The sequence below is a fragment of the Lentinus tigrinus genome, assembly GCF_003813185.1.
Source record: "Lentinus tigrinus ALCF2SS1-7 unplaced genomic scaffold L226scaffold_17, whole genome shotgun sequence".
NCBI lineage: Eukaryota > Fungi > Basidiomycota > Agaricomycetes > Polyporales > Polyporaceae > Lentinus > Lentinus tigrinus.
Genome location: NW_027137926.1, coordinates 268866 through 288944, shown reverse-complemented (window position 1 = coordinate 288944; position 20079 = coordinate 268866). Strand labels below are relative to the sequence as shown.

General features: G+C 57.0%; 7 protein-coding genes across 7 annotated transcripts; 2 read left to right on the top strand and 5 right to left on the bottom strand.

Annotated features, from left to right (window-relative positions):
• Positions 1-132: 132 nt before the first annotated feature.
• On the bottom strand, positions 133-4097 carry L226DRAFT_614047 (uncharacterized protein). The gene is made up of 7 exons (XM_067686578.1): positions 3660-4097; positions 3169-3609; positions 1985-3116; positions 1744-1932; positions 1497-1675; positions 647-1434; positions 133-581 (listed from the first exon to the last, which is right to left on the bottom strand). The coding sequence occupies exons 1-7, from the start codon at positions 3669-3671 to the stop codon at positions 377-379; spliced, it is 2946 nt and encodes a 981-aa protein (XP_067534108.1). The 5' UTR covers positions 3672-4097; the 3' UTR covers positions 133-376.
• Positions 3877-6262, bottom strand: L226DRAFT_101906 (uncharacterized protein). The gene is made up of 3 exons (XM_067672062.1): positions 5893-6262; positions 5800-5834; positions 3877-5747 (listed from the first exon to the last, which is right to left on the bottom strand). Exons 1-3 carry the CDS (start codon positions 5935-5937, stop codon positions 4082-4084), a joined length of 1746 nt encoding a protein of 581 aa, XP_067534107.1. The 5' UTR covers positions 5938-6262; the 3' UTR covers positions 3877-4081.
• Positions 6263-6264: 2 nt separating this feature from the next.
• Positions 6265-7000, bottom strand: L226DRAFT_465390 (uncharacterized protein; the record flags this gene model as incomplete). The annotated part of the gene is made up of 3 exons (XM_067675918.1): positions 6265-6516; positions 6585-6654; positions 6720-7000. The coding sequence occupies 3 exons, from the start codon at positions 6998-7000 to the stop codon at positions 6265-6267; spliced, it is 603 nt and encodes a 200-aa protein (XP_067534106.1).
• Positions 7001-7629: 629 nt separating this feature from the next.
• L226DRAFT_536216 (histone acetyltransferase type B catalytic subunit) lies at positions 7630-10154 on the bottom strand. Its single transcript, XM_067681069.1, has 7 exons — positions 10082-10154; positions 9948-10024; positions 9844-9894; positions 9489-9794; positions 8393-8992; positions 8138-8254; positions 7630-8074 (listed from the first exon to the last, which is right to left on the bottom strand). The coding sequence occupies exons 1-7, from the start codon at positions 10137-10139 to the stop codon at positions 7970-7972; spliced, it is 1314 nt and encodes a 437-aa protein (XP_067534105.1). The 5' UTR covers positions 10140-10154; the 3' UTR covers positions 7630-7969.
• A 181-nt stretch (positions 10155-10335) lies between these two features.
• Positions 10336-13552, top strand: L226DRAFT_510392 (Rad1-domain-containing protein). The gene is made up of 9 exons (XM_067678258.1): positions 10336-10526; positions 10588-10656; positions 10713-10779; positions 12195-12606; positions 12666-12758; positions 12842-12863; positions 12932-13149; positions 13229-13388; positions 13443-13552. The coding sequence occupies exons 1-9, from the start codon at positions 10500-10502 to the stop codon at positions 13461-13463; spliced, it is 1089 nt and encodes a 362-aa protein (XP_067534104.1). The 5' UTR covers positions 10336-10499; the 3' UTR covers positions 13464-13552.
• A 53-nt stretch (positions 13553-13605) lies between these two features.
• On the bottom strand, positions 13606-14778 carry L226DRAFT_546475 (single hybrid motif-containing protein; the record flags this gene model as incomplete). Its single annotated transcript, XM_067682427.1, has 5 exons — positions 13606-13742; positions 13796-14339; positions 14398-14460; positions 14521-14663; positions 14721-14778. The coding sequence occupies 5 exons, from the start codon at positions 14776-14778 to the stop codon at positions 13606-13608; spliced, it is 945 nt and encodes a 314-aa protein (XP_067534103.1).
• A 331-nt stretch (positions 14779-15109) lies between these two features.
• On the top strand, positions 15110-19581 carry L226DRAFT_488773 (uncharacterized protein). Its single transcript, XM_067677248.1, has 6 exons — positions 15110-15268; positions 15322-16084; positions 16137-16418; positions 16474-16725; positions 16780-16941; positions 16991-19581. Exons 1-6 carry the CDS (start codon positions 15195-15197, stop codon positions 19349-19351), a joined length of 3894 nt encoding a protein of 1297 aa, XP_067534102.1. The 5' UTR covers positions 15110-15194; the 3' UTR covers positions 19352-19581.
• The last annotated feature ends 498 nt before the right edge of the window (positions 19582-20079 follow it).

Sequence of the window (20079 nt, the reverse complement as noted above, 5' to 3'; positions counted from 1 at the left end):
AAACCGTGTCGGCGTGAAGAGCGCTGATGTGCGCTGGCTCGGCATCCCGGTCCGGTGGCCGGTTGCAACGCGAAGTGGCCCGAACAGTAGTAGGTAGTACAGTACACACAGCTAGTACTCACCATCCTCTCTGCCCGTCAATAGTCACATTCGTCGTCTACATAGGGGGTACAAGGTATAACCATGGGACTGCGACTTTGTCATGCTAGAAACTGAAACTCGGCGAGGTCGTATTTGGCATGTCATTATACTAGAAGCGCTTGTATTCCGAAAACGACGTGTTGAAAGCGTAGCATTTATGTCCTAGGATACCCTATAAGTACTACTCCTGGGCCATGGAAGCGTCCGCACACAGTACAGTGTATTTGTTGGAAACCTATTCATTCATATGACGTCTGCGAGTGGCGAGCGACGAACTTGAAGTGGGTGCGGATGGCTGGGCACTAGCAGCGTGCATTGCTAGTGGAGAAGCCGTAGTAGCCCCACTGTTTCCAGCACTCTCCGACGACGCCGAAATAAGTGGAAAGGATGATCCCGAAATGGGGAAAATAGGGAGATGGAACGTAAACTCGAACGGCCATCTGTGGTGACAATTCAATCAGCTCAACGTGACGTATGTATGTGTATGCCAGCCACGTATACTCACCGAGTCAAATCGTCTATAGAACCGTGATCGGTATTGATGTCCTCATTGTCGCTCACTGTGGTTGGAGGAACGGAGGCTGGTAACGTATCCACTGTCGATAAGTTGACCCCGAGCTGTTGCGTGCTCAACGGCGGCACATAGGACGACTTGGACCCTCCCGAAGGCGTCAGGGTGGTTTTGCGGACCTTCAGAGGAGGTTGTCCCGTAGCAGCAACCTCATCCTCCGCATCATTGCCGCGCTTGCGGATGTCGCCGGCACGGACAGTGGCGCCGTAGGGATAAGGTGCGACCAGAGGCATGCCTCGAATGATGCGAGACGCACGCTGCTCCACCTTGTTCTCATCCCTCTTGCCCAAAAGAAGCTTGATATTGAAGCACCTGTCGTTCACGTGGAGAAGAGCCTGCTTCTCCTCCAAGAATGCACGCCAAAAGGTATCGAGAACGTCGGGATTCCACCGATCACGCTGGCCAGAGGAGTGATAGTCCATCACAGTATTCAGCCATTCAGTCATCGGGGCGCACTCCCACTTGATCTTCGCAGTGTACGTCCTGTTGCTGCGATTCTTGGACTTGCCATCTCCGCCCTCTACCCGACCACCACGGAGATGTGTCTCGTCGAACATCCTCTGGAAACAACTCGCCGGATCTCCACCGTGATGTGGTAGGTATAACAAGGCACAATACAAGGTCACATAGAGTGTGGACTCCATGTCGTGGTGTATCGTGTGGTTATGGTCCTGAGAAGGCTTCCGCTCGAGGGTATCGATGGACTGAAATTGCCAGGTAGCCTGAGATCAACAGAATGTCAGCTCGGCTCCTCAATAATGTTCGAAGACAACCTCAGCCTCACCGACACTTCGTAGTCATCAAGCAACTTCGAGTCCTTTCGCTGACGACACAGATCCCAGTCGCAGAGGTATCCCTGCCTGGAGACTTCACCGGGCACCTCCGACGAAGTTCGACATAGTATGATGTTACTTGGACTAACATCTCGATGAATATAGCCAAGAACCTCTGCCCCTTTCAGCGCTGTCGAGGAACAGAACCCCTAGCGTTAGCAATTGCCTCTGCAAGCACGACACACGGTATGGGCTCACCCTGGAAAGCATGATAGGTGGCTTCAAGCAGTTCCCGACTGCCTTGCAATCGGACTAAGGGATACCCCACGACTAATAGACTCAGACGATAGTGCGTATGGGCCAACATCACAACACCATCTCTACAGCAGTTCCACACTGCTTTGTAGTAGTCCTGCGTCTTAGTCGACTGGAATACAGGCGTAGAAACTAGTACAGAGTAAATACATGAACATCAAACATGCACGCGTGATTGGCTCACCTAGTGCTCCATGTGCGTCAACTTTCACGTCCTTGAACGAACATATGTCTTCGTGCAAATTGACATCAGGGATGTTGGGTACGTTGCCCTGCTTCAGCGCATCCAAAACATCTCCTTCCTGCCTGTCGAACGCCCGCGCGTTGTAACGCCAAGTATCCTTCAGGAAAACGGTGCGTCCGAGGAAGCTCCCGGATTGCACGTCCCATGTGCAATCGACCGCCCAATACGAGCGAGTGCAGCGACCGAACATCGTCATTGGGGAGATAAGCGGCTGCGAGACTAGCAACTTTCGCGGCCGCTCGTGTGTGGAGAGTCCTGGAGTCGTGAGGAGAATAGACGACACACCACCCGGTCTGTAGTGGAGGGCGAGCTCCGCCTCCACGGCTCTTTCATGGTCTTCATCCCCATCGTCCTCAACGACACCACCCTGAGCGCGACGTCGACCCTCACGGGGCAGGATACTGAGCTGAGATATGACGTGCGCTCTGATGGTGTCCCTGAACAGCCCTTCCTCTTCCTCGGTTGCGACACCGAAGCTCATATCATACCCCCGCTCCTCATCCGACATCTGTGAGAAGTACCAGAAGAACTGGCAGAGGTATTCCGGGTGCTTATGGAGGTCGAACGCCGCGCTCACGATGGCCCCTGCGCGGTCCCATCGGATCAAGCGGGCATGACAGCCAGTAAGGGATACAGAGTAACAGCATTGGCGGTACTGCCTGCCGCACACCTCTGCTGCATACGCGATGTTCTGACCAAGGGCTCTTGTAGCGTACTCCAAAACTTTCTGGTTCTTGATGTGGTCGAGGATGAAGGAGTGCTTCGCGCGTGATTTGCGCTTCTTCTTGGACGAAGATGATTTGGAGGGAGGATCCTTGAAGAAGTCTATCTCGGTCTTGATCTCGACGAATGTCGCGATGAGACCGATATGCGTAGCGGCATCTTGAGAGTCGGCCGAATCCAGGGCATGCAGATGCTTCTCTGCGTAGACCGACACATCAGGCTTAACAGAACCAACATTACCGTTGGCCTTGTCAGCCTGTCCAGACGTATCCCGGAAGGCGAAGCCGGGACAGCGGGAGGGATGTCCCTTGTTTGTGGGATCGGGCTTGCGCTCATTCAGAGCCTCCAGCTAGAACAGAGGGAATCAGCGCACAGCAACACTCAAAGCGACGGGTACGTACGAAAGGGACATATAGATCTTTCTCAGCGGATTTCCCTTGAGCCTTCTTGCCAGGCTCGAGGACGTCTGGCGTGTCATCCTGCTGCGAGTTCACATTCTCGTCCCGTTCCCCGCTCTCATCCTTTCCCCCTTTTCCTTTCGCCTTTTCACTCATCCCCTTCGCCTTCAAGTGTGGCAGAGCGGAGAATGCTCCCTTCGGGTCTGGCATGCCAGTCAACGTATGGCCTTTGGCAAGGAACTGCTCGATGAACGCATCCGGCGGCATAGGACCGAGTATGAACCGGCGTCCCTCCTCTGCTAGCCTAGTGTAACGGGCCGCCGACCGCTTGTCGAACAACCCATATATTGCGGCGCTGTTTTCTGTGAAGGCTGCTGGTGTCTGGGCAACAGGGAATATGTCCGGCGTAGAGATGGCACTGGCAGTGGGCTGATGGCCAGGGCCCTGTACGATAGTCAGGGCGCAATACTGCGGTGTGTACATAAACTGCATACCGTGTGCGACATTGCAATCAAAAGGCGGGAACAACACACTGGAGGCCTGGGTTACTGTGGGAGGGCCGCACGGCAGTGTGTAGATGGGACGATGGGATGAGACGGAGAGGACGCATCTACTCACTACTCTCACGGGCTGCACAGTCGTCTTCCCGGGACAGCCTCCCGGCAGAACGCCCCATACGTACAGGACGGACCATATAATCGTGAGAGTTTGGCTCGATATGCATGTTACGGGCGCGGACCGGCGATCGAGTGGTAGTATTTACCGTGAGAGAGGGATACAGTGGCAAACACTCGACAGAGTTGTTCGTAAGTCTACAAGTTTAATCGTTCGATATGCCATCAGTACGAGAAAGAAAGTGTGAGGCACGATGTGCTCACGAGGCGATGAGGCAAGCAGCAAGTGTATCGCATGAGGCTCAATCCTCGTTCACGAATATCTCAACCCCGAGTGCATTCAGACATTCCACCAACCCTTCAGGAATGTCACAATCCAGAAGCTCGAGACGCTTGAGCGGAAACCCGATTTCCATCCGTTTCTCTACGCAACCGAGCAGCTCCGCAACCAGCCATGCCTGTCGGAATGAGACATCCACAAGCTCGATATCCGTGAGTGCGCTGCACTGGGGATGGCCTATCATGGGCTGCTGCTGCGTGCGAAGTTCCTTGAAGACGGAAGCTACAGCCAGCGAGCTCAAGCCAACCAGGCGCAAGGTGCGGAGCTTCTGCGCGCGATGGAAAATGTCCGACCACATATCATCCGCCGTTACTTGATTGAGATATGCCACCACGAGGATTTCCAGCTCGGATACATCAAAGTTCAGAGGCAATGCTGACAACGCATCCTCTGCGTGGCTTTGGAGTGAAAGATTGAGAATGAGAACCGGCTCTTCGAGACTCCAGATACGCGGATGGAAGCAGTTGAGGCGAAGGACTCGCTTGAGGATCAGAATTTCGATCGTGTGGATCGTAGCCACCCCCGCAAGACGGCTTCGGTTCCGTGGGAGGACGGCGTATGAAGGAGTCGGCCCAATTCTGGCATGCTCTGAGGTGAAGATCTCGAATCTGGTTGTAGCCGGCAACGTCAGGTGAGATAGAATGGCCGCGACATTGTCGGGAGGAAGGGAGACGAGCGTGCACATGGATAGGGAAGGGAGGGATATGTTCCACGATGAGTCGGGTATGGTAGGATGTGCGAGGGCAGGCAGGTCTAGGTGAAGAGACTCGAGACCTGGGCATTGCTTGAGGATCTCCAAGATGCGCTTTTGACTCGGATGATGCATCTGCGGGACCCTCAACTCGAGCACAGTCAGGCCACGGTAAACGTCTGTATCCCAGGAAAGGCCTATAGGGTGCAGACGTAGGGAGCGGAGTGCGGGACAGTGGGCGAAGGACACCCTATCTTCGTACCGGGTTACGAAAAGTTTGCGGCCATCCTTGGAAACGTCCACAGCGCGCCTATCGGAGTCGGAGGCCACACTACCAATTAGATGTAGGGTTTCGAGATGGGGAACGGGCAAATAGTGTAAAGCCGACATGAAGTACGATACCGTCGATGCGTCCGAACCTTCGACAACCAGGGTGCGTAGTCGGTGGGCAAGAGGTTTCAGAAGCCGGGAAAACCTGCGGACGACGTGGTTTGAGGAAGACTCAAAGAAAACATCGACAAGTTGCAGACGGGATCGTGTGATGTACGCTTCCGCCTTTTCCACGTTGGTGACGGTGACCCGCGTCCACAGACAGGAACTGTCCAACGCGACCTGGCGCCACTTGTGGCACACATGGGTGGCCCGAACAAGGTCTATGTCCCTGGCCACTAGGTAGGAGAATATCCTGGTCAGGAGCTCCGGGGGGATACAGGAAGCTTGCGTATGAGCGTTGCGCAGTTCCCTTAGGCGAACGCATACTTCTTGAATGGCCTCGATGGAGCTTTCGAGTAGTACAAGGCGATCGTCGACGAAATTGTGCAAGTCGCCATATGGCATGCGAGGGAGGTCAAGACGGCGGAGGTCTTCCAGCCTAATCGTGCCCTCGGTAGGCGTGCCCACGGAGGTCAGGTCAATAGACGCTGGCCGCATTGGAGGGCTAGACCAACAACGTGAGTCAAGAATTTTGGACATAGATCGATAAACCTCACTCAGAAGGGATGTGCCCGTCGATACGCGATATTTTCTAGGGCGTGACGTGAGCCCGACAGAACTGCGATACACACGTAACGATACTTGCTCACCCGACAGCGGAAGGTGGAAGAAGAAGGAAGGAGGGTTCGGGACATCGTAGGCACGCACAAGAGCCTATATACTGTATGCGCCGGTAACACCTTAAGCGAGACCACTGCCACTGAATTTCGCCTAGGTGATTGTCGCGAAAAGGATATGCAGTATCAAACTCCCGACTCCGAAAAGACCTCCCATTCATCTGTTACTCGTACGAGCAAAGCGAGTCCATTCCCAGAACCCAGAGCACAGCAATAGCTAAACCACCGAAGCAAGCACCAAGACCCCAAAGCATATAGACAGTCAACCACAGAGCCCAGATACAGCAGAATATCCCGTTGACCGGCGTTGAGCGAACCTCGGTCCCGGAGACGACGGCGCGACGCCTAGTTGCCCATGCCGCCCTCGCACCCGCCCTCGACCGGGTCCTCGTCGCGCTCTTGGTTCCGCATGCCATCCGCAGCGACCCGGTCCCGCCGCCGCTTCTCCATAATGATAAACGTGAGGACGATCATGTCGATGTCGAGCGTCGTCGGCGCGATCTGCAGGCCCCACTTGCGCTCCCCGCGGAAGAAGCCCTCCTTGACCAGCTCCTGCGTGAACCGCGCGACTGGCTGCCCAGACTTCAGTTGCGTGAGCTGCCACCGCACACGTGAGTGAGCAGGCCGGCAGGCTGAGAGGCTCGTGCAATGAGGAGGCGACGTACGACATGCCCGCTGCCCTTCTCCGGTTTCCACTTGTACTCCTCATCGTCGTTGCCCAGAAAGTACCTCGTCCTGGGTGCCGCATACGTGCGTCAGCCGCACAGCGGTATGGAGACTTGGGGAGGAAGTGTACTCACGGACTGAAGTGTTTCCCGAGCTTGTACAGCAGCTGGCGCACCTGCAGCTCCTGCATCATCCCGTCCAGCACACTAGTCCGCACAGTCGGATGCGCCCCGAACCGCTTCCACTCGACGTCCGCGACGAAGCTGTCGTCCTCCGAGTCCGCCGGGCGCCGGATGTGCAGCACGGTGGGCGCGAGCCGGTGCGTCTTCGTCGTCGTGACTTGGTAGTGCGCGACGCCGTTCGCGGACACGAGCGTCGTCCGCTCCGGGTCGTTCGGAACCAGGTAGAGACGCATTTGTGCGCAGAGCGGGATTCTCGGACACGGAGGAGAGCAGGGGCAAGGACCGGACGTTCTAGAGGCAGGTGGTCGGAGGCTGTCGCTGCTTTATCTTCAACGCATTCTGGTCCCCCGCAGTCTAGAACCTCGGGCTGGTCGATATGTGCGCCGCAGAATTGCGAACCGAGCTGGGATGTTCGGGAGTGGAAGACCAATCTGGCTCAGACGGCCCAAAGAACATCCGATCCACCTCCTGTACGAAAAGATGATGGAGGTGGGAGAGAGGACAAGAACGAAGGCAAGCAGATGGCATGGCCGAAGGCGCTCCTCTTGCATAATCCTTGATTTTCGGGAGCGACGGGTGTCGACAAGGTGTCGATGCGGCGTATGTACGCTGCCGCATTGCGAACCAGACGGAGGAGGATCCATTGCCAAATGGTGGGTGCGAGACGAATAGCTAGGGTCGCTGCATCAAACCCAGGAACGCAAGGCAAGTATTTGAAGCTAATAGACTCAGGACGGTCAAAAGAGGAGAAGCCGAAGGCCAGAAGTTATGGGCGAGGAGGTGAGGAAGACGATCGAACATCCGGACAAGAAGCGCCCATAATCCTCCACTTGGTGGCTGGCACCTCGATCCCAGAGAGAGTTGAGTTTGTAATGAGACATGTAGATTGCACAACCTGGTCAGATAGTACGTGCGTGGGCTACATAAAGATACTAGCTACTACTACGAATACGATCACGGGGGTGGCAAAACAGAGAACGAGGACAGCAAAACCTCAGCGCAACCACAAAGCCAGCATCGACAGCTACGACGACCACATTAAATTTATAGATACCACTCCAAGTCCTGTTCCCAAATCCGGCGGGCGGGTCGTCGCAACTCCGGGGGGGCTTGTGTTGCGCCGCCCGAACCGTCCTATCGTACAACCGTGACGGACAGGCCGTCAGGAACCGAGAAGTGTCACCGAGCATTGAGCGGGTGAGCTAATGAACATGCCCGAGGATGCGGCGGTAGTCGGCGACGACGCTCTGGAACGTCTCCTCGAGCTTCTGCTGACGCTCCTGCTTGTCGAGTTGCATGAGGATTTCCTGCAGGCGGGAAGCAGCCGTCAGCAGCCGGACCCCGCAGCGGATAGCAAACACGGTGCTTACGTAGTTGAATCGGTACAGTCGCTCCTTGACTTGCAACCGGTATGCGCGCTGCGCACGCTCGTCCGCAGGGTCCATGTGCTTGAGGATAAGCATCTCGACGAGGCGGTGGAACTGCCGCTGTAAGCACCCGTACGAACCACGACCGAGACCCATCGGGAACGTCAGAGATACAGACCAATCCGGACCAGGACAACAGAGCAGACGAGACGTTTGTCAGTGCACCTCGGCGATTGGACAGCAGGTCGAGAGACGCACCCCTGCGATCTTCAGGTCTGTCCGCCACTTCTCGAGCCACGACCGCTCTGCGGGTGGGCCCATCTTGCCCGCCCCAGCACGCATCGTCCGACCCTTACCCCGCATTTTCCGGCCGTTGCCTACACCGCCAACCTTGCCGCCGTTGCTCGAGATGGCCTGGGGCCCAAAGCCCTCGCCCATGAACTTCTCATTTGCAAGGAGCATCTTGAGATCGTTCCGGTCCCGGAGATCCTCGAACGCTTCCGCGGGGTCCTCAACTGTGAGTTCGGCGATGCGCGGCTGCGCGAGGACATGCTGGTAGATTGCGGTGTAGAGAGCGGAGCCGTGTCCGTCTTGTTGGTAAGGCGGGAGGATGAGAAATTGTGAGATTCGTAGCCGGACGCGTTCAGGGAAGCAATAAAAGGGGTATAATGTCGAATAGCCGACGAAGTGATAGGTGAAGATGTCTGGCGATGAGCGCCGCCGACGCTTCTCGTAGAGGACGGCAAATTCCCATGTCTCTTCATCCTCGCTGATGTAAGAGCCGCCTTCAATGTATAGGAGGACGAAGAGTTGCATTCGACGATGGTATTCGCGGAAGCCCGGTGTCTTCCAGGTGCTCTGGAAAGTGTGATGTTAGTTAATGCGAGTGCTTCTGTGTTCATTCTCGCGTACGCAAGCTGGAGAACTCGGGACCGGAAAACGTCCAGCAGCCTCGTCGCCTACTTTGGGAGCTCCAGCTACTTCCACATCTCGCTGCAAGAGAGAGCGTTAAAGCCCCGACGTGATGGCTCGGCTTGAGAGTACAGCTCCCAAGCCGAGCCATCAGGCCGTCGTGAGCCCTCGGCCCGCCGACTGGTGGCTGAGGCTCATAGCCTTCAGACTCCGTTGGCTGGTGACGGTCACTCACTCCTCGCGAGGCTTCGCGAATCCATCCAGCACTAGTCATGACAGTGCGATCGTACATAGAACGACGCCTCGACCGCTCTCGGACGGGACGGGACGCTCTGAGGCAACGCCACACGATGACGAGAGGATACCCAAAACACTCTCCGTACTGCAACGACAATAGCCGCTGCTCCACAATGGCTGAAACAACATGTAGGCGCTTACTCACATGATAGACCTCAAAGTCCACGGTTTCTTCGTCATCTGGACCGAGGACTTGGGGGATGGAGACATTCTTGCCCTTCGGAAGGGTGGTTGCTGCGCGTGTGTACGAGTAGATCTTCTCGCCATATGGTTTGAAGTGGGTTGCATCGTGTTCGACGCGCTCGAGGAACTCTTGCTCGTCAGTCGAATAGCCGGGTGGGATGAACTTGGAGAGGGTTGGCTCGATCTCGTCTACCGCGGATGAAGAGGGAAGGCGCTCTGAGTAGCGCACGTTGAGGTATTGCGCAAGCGAACCGGACGCGAACTTGAGCTGCGGAGAGATGAGCGGCGTGGGTGCGAGCGCGAGAGTGGACGCGTACCTGCACGGAGAGGTCCTTGTAGCCATATATCTTCTCCTCTTCGCCGAATATCTGGGAGGGACGGGTTGGCTCGCGGACGTGGAGGAGGGCGGGGAGAGACGTACTGGATATGTAAATGTTGGGTGGAAGCCTTCGTAGACTTCTCGCAACCAGAGGGAGGCCTTATCCTCCGGCGCGCGGACTGGGGTTGGCCACAGAGGTGAGCTCGACGCGGAGAACGACGGGGACGGGGACAAACCTAGTGAGAGGGAAAAGGCCTCGTTGGCGTCTGCCGTCCAGGCGGATGAAGAGGACATGGTGGGTGGGGGAAGAGAGGGACGGCGGGCGCGAAGGGGGGAAGTCGCGTCCATATCCTGGGCCGGTCTAGATCTCGACCATCTCGCTTGTCACGTCACACGTGCCGGGTGTCACAGAGCCCAATGGGGCGCGTGCTGTGCTGGTCCCTGGCACGCGTCGCGCGTCGTCTCTGGCCCCGCGCTCCAGCCGCGCTCTCACAGACTCTGCCATGCACCCACCTTGACTGTGTACGCCGTCTGCCACGCATCGCCCGCAGCACGGAGTCCACCGCACACACATCCCACATTCCGAGGCACATCGCACAGCTGCACAGGCAGCAGGCACGCGCGGTCCCACTCGCACCCCAGAACCTACCTGCCATGTCGGACGAAGACGAACAGCCTAGAGTGGGCCTCTTCATTTCACCGCAGGACGCCATATCCGGACCATCGCTGACTGCCCATCCAGGTCCTCACAGCGTCTGTCGCGGACTTCAGGTACTTTGCGGCCCTTCTCCGAGGCATCAACTTCGCAAATGTAACCGTAATCCCCGCGTCCTTCCCCGCCTGACCTGATGCGACCTTTCGCCATAGCGCGCAAGCGTCTCAATAACCCCCGACGGACTCACTGTCGTCGTCGAGGAAGCCCGGGTCCTCTTAGGTGAGCACCCTGCAGATCACTCCAGATCGTGCTTCTCGTGCGACCCCCGTGCCCACTGCCCTGCTTCTCGTCGGTCTAGAGGGCTTTCCCCCGCTCTCCAGCCCCACATACCTCTTCGGGTTAACCGCAGAGTCTCTCGTGCACACGACACGCACCGTCCAATCCCTCGTTTTGAATCGTGATGAGCATCACACCCTCAACGGGCAGAAGTACACCCTGAAACCCAGGAGAAGACGCCAAGTCTGGGTCGATTGTGACACGACCGGTGATTTCGTATGGTCCCGGATTTGGAGCTATGCCACAATTGTGCGCAGTAGGAGAAGAAGCGTGTCCTGGACGGCCCATACGCCGGACTAGCCACGCTCAATCTCAGGCTGACGCGCTAGTAGTCCGCACTGCATGCGGCTAGACCTATTCATAAGGCGCGTGCTACGTCAGACCTACGTCAGGAATACTCTGCTGGGAACCGTTCCTGTGAGAGTATACCCAAGATGTCATCTGGGGGAAGCATGATTTCATTCCTACCTGTCCATGTCGAATTCTGAGTGACCGACCTCTCGTAACCTCGCGTGTACTGTCGCTGTGTCCTGTGCGCTGAGTTGCAAGTTGCATATGACCCGGCGAGCGCTGGCCAGCATCTATGCATCCCTGGCGCTGACGCTTGAGATGGACCCACGTCTTGGCCGGCCCCATCTCACGCTTTCTTCCCCAGAAGATATCTCCGAGCGCAAGGTTGAGCTTAATCGGTGTTTGATCGCCAGAGACATGGTGCAGACGTCATGACTTATCGCGCCTTCATTCATGCACCAGCGGTCCATACTATCCGGGGCTCACGGCTAAGTCCTGCTCTCCTCGGAGACGTAGAGCGATGACCGACGCAACAATTGCCTCCGTGACGACGTGCTACTTCAAATGCCCCCGATAGCGACGCGCATCATCTTCTGACTATTACGGGCTATCACAAGCTCCACTGAGATGTAACCGCTTCACCAGAGCTCGGTTGGCCGAGACCCTTGTCGCGCGTGATCGATATGGTTAAATATGGTCACCACTACTACACAAACCTATCGCTCAGAGACTCGCTTGTTCCGGAGAGGCCATGATCTCCCAACTGTAGCCATGAGATCTGCTCCTGCATACTTGGGAACCCTCATTGCAATGCCGCTTGTGAGGGATGCTTCGGTTGCGCTATGCAGTCGTGTGCGGGCTCACAAAAGGCCGAAGGGCTCAAGAGCTGGCTCGCCTGCGACCTCGGTCAATCGCCCGAACCGCCAGACCTTACTGCGGCTGCGTCATCATTCCACCTGAGAACATATCATCGGGCACGTCGGGGGTCGAGGAAACTCAAGCTTGTCGTTACCGCATCTGGCTTGCACCGCTAAGCATCACGTTGACACCACCTTCGTTTCGTCTAGGAACCGCATATGTGTTTAAACACGTCTTCGATGAGTTCGAGTACAACCCCGAAGCGGACAGCTCGTCGCAGGACTCGGATCAACCCCAGTACCAACGGCAGGCAGGCGAAGAAGGCGAAGAACTGTCGACTGCGTTCGAAATCCCCCTCAACACGCTCATGGACTGCCTCAACATCTTTGGCACGGCCGGTTCGATGCCAGGCTCCTCGTCGAAGAAGAAAAAGAAGGGCGGAGACGGGGACGACGACGACGGTGGAGGGGGCATGGGCGGCGGCCGGAGAGATAAGGGTAAAGGACGTGCAGACGCGAACGCCGACAATTCGCGCCTCGACCAGTGGTTCGCCCCTGCGAAGGGCACCACGGGCATGCGCATGTCGTATGCGGGGCGTGGCCACCCGCTCACGTTGCTCGTGTATGTCAAGCCAAGCTCTCTCGTGCTGCTGTCGTGTGGTGCTGAATGTGCCCGTGCAGGACGGAAGAGGCGGGTGGGCCGACGGCGATCTGTGAGATTACGACATGGGACCCAGAGCCTCGTCTCGACCTCCAGTTCGAACACGAACGCGCGTACGTCTGTCTCCCCTCTTCGGTGCCTGGAGAAAATGCCCCACTTCGCTACTTCGCTAACGTACGTGCCTCGCCCCTTGCAGCGCCATGAGGATTATTCTGAAAGTACGTACGCCCTTGGTCAGCCCTCCAGACCCGTCTGTCGCTGAATCACTCTCTTCCCTTCCGCGCAGTCCTCATGGCTGCGTGAGGCACTCTCGGAGCTCGACTCCTCATCGGAGAAGCTCACCATCATCTGCAACCCGCCGCCCCCGGGCAACCGCGCCGTGCGCAACGCACCGCCCTGCCTGCGCCTGCGCGCCGTCGGGCAGTTCGGGACGACAGAGTTGGACTACCCTAACGACCGGGAGGTGATCGAGACTTGCGAATGCCCGCAAACCATAATGTTCACGTACGTATTGCACCCAGAGCTTCTCCTGGCTCTAGCCTCTGCGCAGCGGCTGACACGGACCGTGCATGGCAATGGACAGGTACAAGTTCTCGCATATATCACGGGCGATGCGCGCGTTGCAGATCTCGTACAAGACGTCACTGCGGATCGACGACCAAGGGTTGCTCAGTATGCAGTTCATGATGCTGACGCAGAAGCGTCGCGGGGAGGGAGCCCAGACTGCGTTCGTACAGATCGAAGTGAGCACTGACTCTTTCTATGGCTCTGCAAACCGTAAGCTTACGCTGAGACAGTGTCTGCCGCTCGAAGATTAGACCAGTTGTCGTTTTAGCCCTACGTCCTCGGATCCTAAGGCCAGACTCACTGTTGTACATGTATCCATAGGCATTTTTCTTGTTCCTCGCGACCAGCAGCCGACCAATGATCCAAAGTATATATTACCAAGAGGTGAGTATACTAGAAGAGCCCGTCGAAGGGGTTGACAGCCTTGGGCTGCGAGGAAGGAGCCTCCGGGGCGGGCGGGGAGGACTTCTTCGGGGCTGGCGGAAGGTAGTCCGCGATGATGGAGTCGAAGTCCGCAGGCTCTTTCGGAACTGCAACAAACTGAGCTTACAGCTCGCAATATGACGCCAGGGACACAACTCACCTGCAGCCGCACGCGCCTTAATCGACGCGTCGAGCATGTTGCCAACAATCAGTCTGCGGACCGCCGGACCGTCGAGCAGAGCAGGCTGCTCCTTCTTCTCCGCCGTCGCAGCCGGCTTCGCGTCGGTCTTCGTGTCGGGGGCGGGGGTTTCGTGGTAGGTACCCAGGGGCGCCGATGCGAGTCCGAGGTACGTGAGGACGTCGCCCTTCGTCAGCATTCCGCGCACACCCGTGCCCTTGATCTTGTCGACGTCTGCCTGTGTCATATCGTTCTCCTGTATTAGGCGGAGGACAGACGGGAAGAGCGGCCGGGAGGTCTTGGGGATCTCGTGATGCGTGGAGGGAGGAGTGGATGTCTTCTTCACCTCTGCGGGAGAGGGCTGAGAGGATGCGGACGAGGGCTGGGGGCTGGGGGTGGGCTGAGAGGGCTTCGCGGAGGGCGTAGGCTCGTCTGCGGGTATTTCGAGATGGGAGATGTCGTCGCCTTCCTCCGCAAGGAGAGCAATGGTCTTCCCCACGGGCACGTTCTTGGTGCCGTCGGGAGCCTGCGTCGCTGGTGTTGGCACGCGGGATATGAAGTAAGCCATGCATATGAGCACGCACCAATATCTTTCCCACCACACCGTCATCCTGCGCCTCTACGTCGATCGTGGCCTTGTCTGTCTCCTGCAAGGCCGAGTCTGTCCGTCAGCGCTCAGTGACAACCCGCGAGGACTGCGCACGTACGATCTCCAACAGTACGTCCCCAGCAGCGAACTTGTCGCCATCCTTCACCTTCCACGACGCAATCCCTCCCTCTGTCATCGTCGGCGACATGGCAGGCATCGCGAACTTCGAGACCGCGTTTCGCACCGCGGTCATGTGCATCCCTGTGGACAATCCAATTCAGCCTTAACAGTGCACCGCCTGTGCATATTCTCGCTCACATCTTCTGCTCGATGTCGAGCGAAGGGCCGCCTTAGATACGTGGTGGAGGGACTGCATTTTGGTGGTCGAGGTCGTACGTTTCGCTACTGAGACGCGCTCGCCTTTCGTCACAGCGCGAATGGGCGTCTACGACTCCGGAGAAACCCGACACGTGCGTGAGACTGTTCACGTACAGAGAATACATGCGTTACGCCTCCTTCGCTGTGCGCGACATTGTTTCCGCGCGAAACAAAGTCCCGGAGTATTCGAACTCAAACCAAAGAGTCTGTTAAAGATCTGTAGACCCAAAGACAGATTGACTGTTGCGCGTTCCGAGGTTGGAGTCGGGGGAAAGTGTCCTGACGCCCGTTATGCTCGGGGCCGGACGCAGGTCGAGCTCTTTGCTTCCCCCCATCATCATGAACCTCTTCGTCTCGTGTATCTCAGCTTGAACATCTACTAGAGCCTTTTGATTGACTTGAAGACGCGAAGGGATGCACAGGACATTGGCTGCCGCGCTCCAGCGCGCGAGGCTCGTTGGAACACAGTTCTTCTACCGCTTCGGCATGTGCGTACACTTCACTTATCTACTCCCTTCGCCCGTGTTCAATCTCCCCCCAGTCACTGCGCAACCCACCAAATCCGCCTCATCCTCGTCTCCTCCATCGTCATCACCTCGCTCTTGTTCCCCGCTATTGCCAGCTACTACTCCTCGCAGACCCAGTACTTCGCCGGCTTCACCCTCCGTGTACTCGACTCCTTCCTCACGCCTGATGACATCTCAAGCTACTTCGCGCAGCATGACCTACGACACCTATGGGAGGGCGATGCGGCGCTACGTGTTAGGGGAGACTCGGTTGCCCGGGCGAGATGCGGGATGGAGGGTATCCTGCGCGAGGAACGCGTCTTGATAGGCAGTGTTTCTCCAGAGGATGGCCTCGGAGCCCTCGACAAGAGTACTCTGCACGCCACCCTCAAATTTGAACATCGAATATCAGAGGCATTGTCCCAGCGCAGGATCCCTTGCTTGCAGACGCGCGATGGGTCTTGCTTTGCTCTCAGTCCCTTGGTCTATTGGAACTACAACGAACAGATGCTGGCTAGTGACGAGAACGTACTGGACACACTCAATCTGGCTCAGAACATCTCTATCTCCGGCGTACCGATCACGCCGGACATGGTCCTGGCAGGACGTGAACTCTTGGATCCGAACTCAAACCATATCGACGCGGCAATGTTCCTTGTTCTCACGTATTTCTTCCCTGAAGCGGATTGTTTCAGCAAGGAGGGGCATTTCCAGTGGCTTCATGCTTTGGAAGATGCCACGGGAAGTGCGGGCGAGCTTGTCGTCCTGGCTCAGGAACCTCGTTTGATCGCATTAGAGGTGAGCTATGTCTTCCATTTTCCCAGCCGATTGCTTACAGTGGTTCCTCCAGTATCGACAACACGTGTCTTTGCGAAGTCGCTTCTCCATCTTTTCGTTATTCACGTACATCACGTATATGGCGTTCAGCATCTACTGCTTCCGGCTCTTCCACAAGATGGACATGGTACACTCCCGTGTCGGTCTTGCCTTCACTGGACTGGTCGAGATAGTGGTCAGCACGATAACCAGTGTCAGTGTCTGCGCACTGGTTGGCTTCCGCGTCACCATGGTGCCGTTGGAGTTATTCCCAATCATCGTCGTGTTCATCGGGGTGGAGAATATGGCTAGCATCGTGCGTACCGTACGATTCTTTGTGGTTGTTCGATGATGATCTAACAACATCCCAGGTCGATGCAGTGGTGAAGACGTCCATAACCCTTCCCGTCAAGGAGCGCATTGCCCAAGGGCTCAGTCGTGCGGGTACTTCCAACACGCTCAAGGTCGTGTCCTACAACGCAGTCCTCGGTGTGATCGCTGTCTTCGCCACAGGTGCGATCAGACAGTTCTGTGCCTTCTCCATTGTCGTCCTCGTGGCACACTGGTTCTTGGTGCACACGTTCTTCGTGACTGTTGTGTCTATTGATATCCAGCGTCTTGAGGTGACACCCTCCCCATGATCGCGTATGTAGTACATTTGCTGACTCTTGACACAGCTTGACGAGCTATTGCGGCAAGGTACCAACCTCACACCCACGACAATCACAGACCCTAGAAAGACCAATGTGCAGCCCTCGAAGTCGAAGCTGGGTTCTACGTGGCAGGCGACAAGGGATCTTATGCGCGGGAGGCCAACCAAGAATATCAGCCTGTTCCTGGTGGGTAACACTGTAATCCCTCCCCGCGTATGGTTCTGACTCGTCATAGCTGCTGGCAATCACTGCAACGCTCTACTACACGACGTCTCCTCAAGCAGTAGGGAGCAAACCAACGACCAAGGGGCCCGCACGGAACCCACTTGCACATCTGTCGAAGGTTCAGCATACGCCCTCAGACAGCATCTCTCCTGCACAGCGGGTATGGCAGATCATCAACCCGCAGAGTGACCCCCTTGTCCACGTTCGCATTGAGTCGCCGACCATCCTCGTTTTCGGCGATACGGACAATGAGGTCCCGGACTCCGTTACCGCGGACGCCGGGAAGCCCACGCGACCCCGTGTATCGCGTTTCCGGGCTCGTATACTCCGCCCATTGGTCTGGCTTTTGAAGACCTTCGTCATGCCCATCACCGGAACCACGCTGCTGCTGTATGGTCTCTTGTTGTATCTTCTCAAGGACGCGGAGCTGCTCGAGGCGCAGAGGCATGCCGCCGAGCCGGAATCTCTGTCTTCCGACGAGGCCCCTTCTGTAGAGGGTGGCATATCATTCACGACTCTGCCGCGTGCATTCGCGACGGACGTGGACCTCATCGCATCCAGCGAGGATGGAAAGACGATCGCCACCGTCGGTCTGCAGAACGAGTTCGTCATCTGGCGAACAGAGACCCAGTCACACGTCGTGGTGGACACGTCCAACTTCGTCCTCGGCAGTGCAAGCACGCCATCCACTGCCACGACCATCACCGCGGTCGCTATGAATAGCTTGGGCAACGTCTGTGCCGTAGGCACTGGCTCCGGAATCATCGCCGTCTTCCTGATCGGGAAGGAGCAAATCAAACCCCTTCCACACCTCCAGCTCGACCAGCTCTCCTTTGGCGTCACTTCCCTTCACTTCACCGGAAGCTTGAAAGCTTCATCCGCCGCTGCCGCATCCAATCGCCCCATAAGCCCAGTCCCGGACACATCCTCACAACTGACCTGCCATCTTTACGCCTCATACGAGAGCGATTATGTTGTCGAGTGGGACATTTTGTCATTCACGAGCCCACGATACATCAGACCCTCTCGCGCGGCGTCGGTCATCAAGTCCATGCTTCTTCCTATCCAGGCCGACGGCCGACTGTTAGTCGGGTTCTCCTTGGACGACGGGGTGTTTGAGTTATGCAACGTTGAGAACGCTACTCCGGTGTTTGCGGGCGAATGTTCCATCGCGGCGGGGAACCCCTCAGATCCAGTCGCCAAAGCGCACGTCTGTAGCGTTGAGCTGGACGGGGCGAAAAGGCTCATCGTCGCCGCCGCGTCCCAGGCCGGCATCATTTCTCTCTGGGACCTGTCGACATGCGAATGTCTCTTCATTCTCGAGGAGCCGTTCGGCGATATCGGCGCCCTGAAACTCTCCCCAGTGCCAACCTCCGTATGCACGACGTGCGGCGAGCTCCCAATCGAGAACTTCTCAATCACCTTCTCCGTCGGGCACATCGTCCAGTTCTACCGCGCTTACTTGACTCTCCCTACGCGCCGGTGTTCATGTCCACGCAACCTCCCTCAGCAAGCTCCCCGATCCAGTCTGCTGAGCCATCGTTCGCGCAGTGGGAGCAACGCATCAGTAGCTTCGACTGGCACCAATACCCCTGTCCGTCCGCGCTCGAGGATGTCGTCCATATCGGAGTCGCCCCCGAGTGCCTTCCCGGTGTCTGGCCATGGAGTACACTCCCGTAGAGCATCAGACAAGGACACCCTCCGGCGGGCCTCTGAGACGTTCTTCCTAAACCATCCCGACTACTTCGAGGATGACCCACCTCTGGGGCCTCAGGACGTTACCCCAGCGTCCAGTTTCCTCGCGACTCCTGCGCAGCCATCCATATGGCAGAGCCTCGTGGTGGTGCGGGTTGCCGAGGCCACTGTTGAGCGCGGGGGATGGGACGTCGGGCGTCACAAGGTTGTCGGCATTCGTCGCCGGGCTCGACAACCACTCCCGCGGCGGACGACCACGGACCCCAAGGCGCATCTCCTGTCGGAGTACTCCGGTGGGCTGACGGCTGCCGCCCTCGATAGGTGGGAGTTGTGGACATTCGATCCTACTGAGGGCCGCTTGCAGGCATCACCGCTTCTCGCTCTCAGCCGCGAGCCGCCTCGACGGCGGAAGTACGAGACGAATGCAAGCACGGGCTCGGTTCGCCTTACTGCGCCACTGCCGAAGCGGAGAGGCGTTGTCCCGAGACTGCACTTCACACGGGTGTCGCCGTTCCTGAGCACGGCCAACTGCTGTCTCGCCGGGTTTGGCAATACTGTTGGCCTGTTTAGATTCGATGTTGCACGGAGTGGATCTGCAAGTTCAGCGTCCTCGTCCTCGTCGTCCTCATCAAAGCCCCCGAAGGAGGGCCGGCATGGGAGCGTCAAGGCAGAGTGAGGACCTGGTTTGCTCTTGTGAGGTGTATCGTTGGAGCTAGAGACGTATCGTACGTGGTTCTTGTATAATTCGCCTCCTATTTGTGTGCCCTAGATGGCCGGGTCAGTCGTACCATCGTATGATGGTTTCACGCTATGTATACTCGCTTTGCTGCAGTGCTTGCAATTTAGTGTACGCTACTGATCTGTAGACTATATGCTTGAATATATCCATTGCTCTACCGAGTCGATATGTGAGACTAGTGTGAAGGTCCTTAAAGCCCAGGTTCTCCTATAATACTGCCAGTGGTAGAAGAGTGTAAGTGGATGCGTAGAGCAGGATATCAGCTGCCATCGTATCATGAAGATACTCTGAGGTATACGGTCACCGCTCAAACATTAACTTGCAAAGTAGTTGTTCGAAGGCTGAGAAAAAGCTCAGAATTGTTCGAGCGGTGAGGCAAACCTCCGTGAGAACTACATACCAAGAGTAGGTAGCACTGCCACCAGCCCGCAGTCCGCTCAATGCGGGAATTGGTGCCAGTGAACGTTCGCAACCGTAGGCTTGTCTCCAGAGCAAACGAACACCGAACAGTTGTCTCCTCCCTTGTCTTCTCATCCACCCCTCCATGAAACTGACGCTCTCAAATCAGACTCATGAAGCCTTGCTGATACATGCCAACGCATCGGGGATCACTCACAGGGCTGACGGCCAAACCATCACGGTGCTGCCGCATATGTCAGCAACGC

Coding starts and splice junctions, on each gene's coding strand:
- L226DRAFT_614047 (XM_067686578.1), bottom strand. Junction 1,676..1,743: donor CACCTATCATGCTTTCCAGG/GTGAGCCCATAC, acceptor GTTCCTCGACAG/CGCTGAAAGGGGCAGAGGTT. Junction 582..646: donor TCTATAGACGATTTGACTCG/GTGAGTATACGT, acceptor TTGTCACCACAG/ATGGCCGTTCGAGTTTACGT.
- L226DRAFT_101906 (XM_067672062.1), bottom strand. CDS start 5,937: ATGTCCCGAACCCTCCTTCCTTCTTCTTCCACCTTCCGCTGTCGG. Junction 5,835..5,892: donor CTTCCACCTTCCGCTGTCGG/GTGAGCAAGTAT, acceptor GTCACGCCCTAG/AAAATATCGCGTATCGACGG. Junction 5,748..5,799: donor GACGGGCACATCCCTTCTGA/GTGAGGTTTATC, acceptor TTGTTGGTCTAG/CCCTCCAATGCGGCCAGCGT.
- L226DRAFT_536216 (XM_067681069.1), bottom strand. CDS start 10,139: ATGTCCTCTTCATCCGCCTGGACGGCAGACGCCAACGAGGCCTTTTCC. Junction 9,795..9,843: donor ACAAGGACCTCTCCGTGCAG/GTACGCGTCCAC, acceptor ATCTCTCCGCAG/CTCAAGTTCGCGTCCGGTTC. Junction 8,075..8,137: donor GACTGTACCGATTCAACTAC/GTAAGCACCGTG, acceptor TCCCGCCTGCAG/GAAATCCTCATGCAACTCGA.
- L226DRAFT_510392 (XM_067678258.1), top strand. CDS start 10,500: ATGTCGGACGAAGACGAACAGCCTAGA. Junction 10,657..10,712: donor GAGGCATCAACTTCGCAAAT/GTAACCGTAATC, acceptor CTTTCGCCATAG/CGCGCAAGCGTCTCAATAAC. Junction 12,607..12,665: donor CACCCGCTCACGTTGCTCGT/GTATGTCAAGCC, acceptor GTGCCCGTGCAG/GACGGAAGAGGCGGGTGGGC.
- L226DRAFT_488773 (XM_067677248.1), top strand. CDS start 15,195: ATGCACAGGACATTGGCTGCCGCGCTCCAGCGCGCGAGGCTCGTTGGA. Junction 15,269..15,321: donor TTCTTCTACCGCTTCGGCAT/GTGCGTACACTT, acceptor ATCTCCCCCCAG/TCACTGCGCAACCCACCAAA. Junction 16,085..16,136: donor CTCGTTTGATCGCATTAGAG/GTGAGCTATGTC, acceptor TGGTTCCTCCAG/TATCGACAACACGTGTCTTT.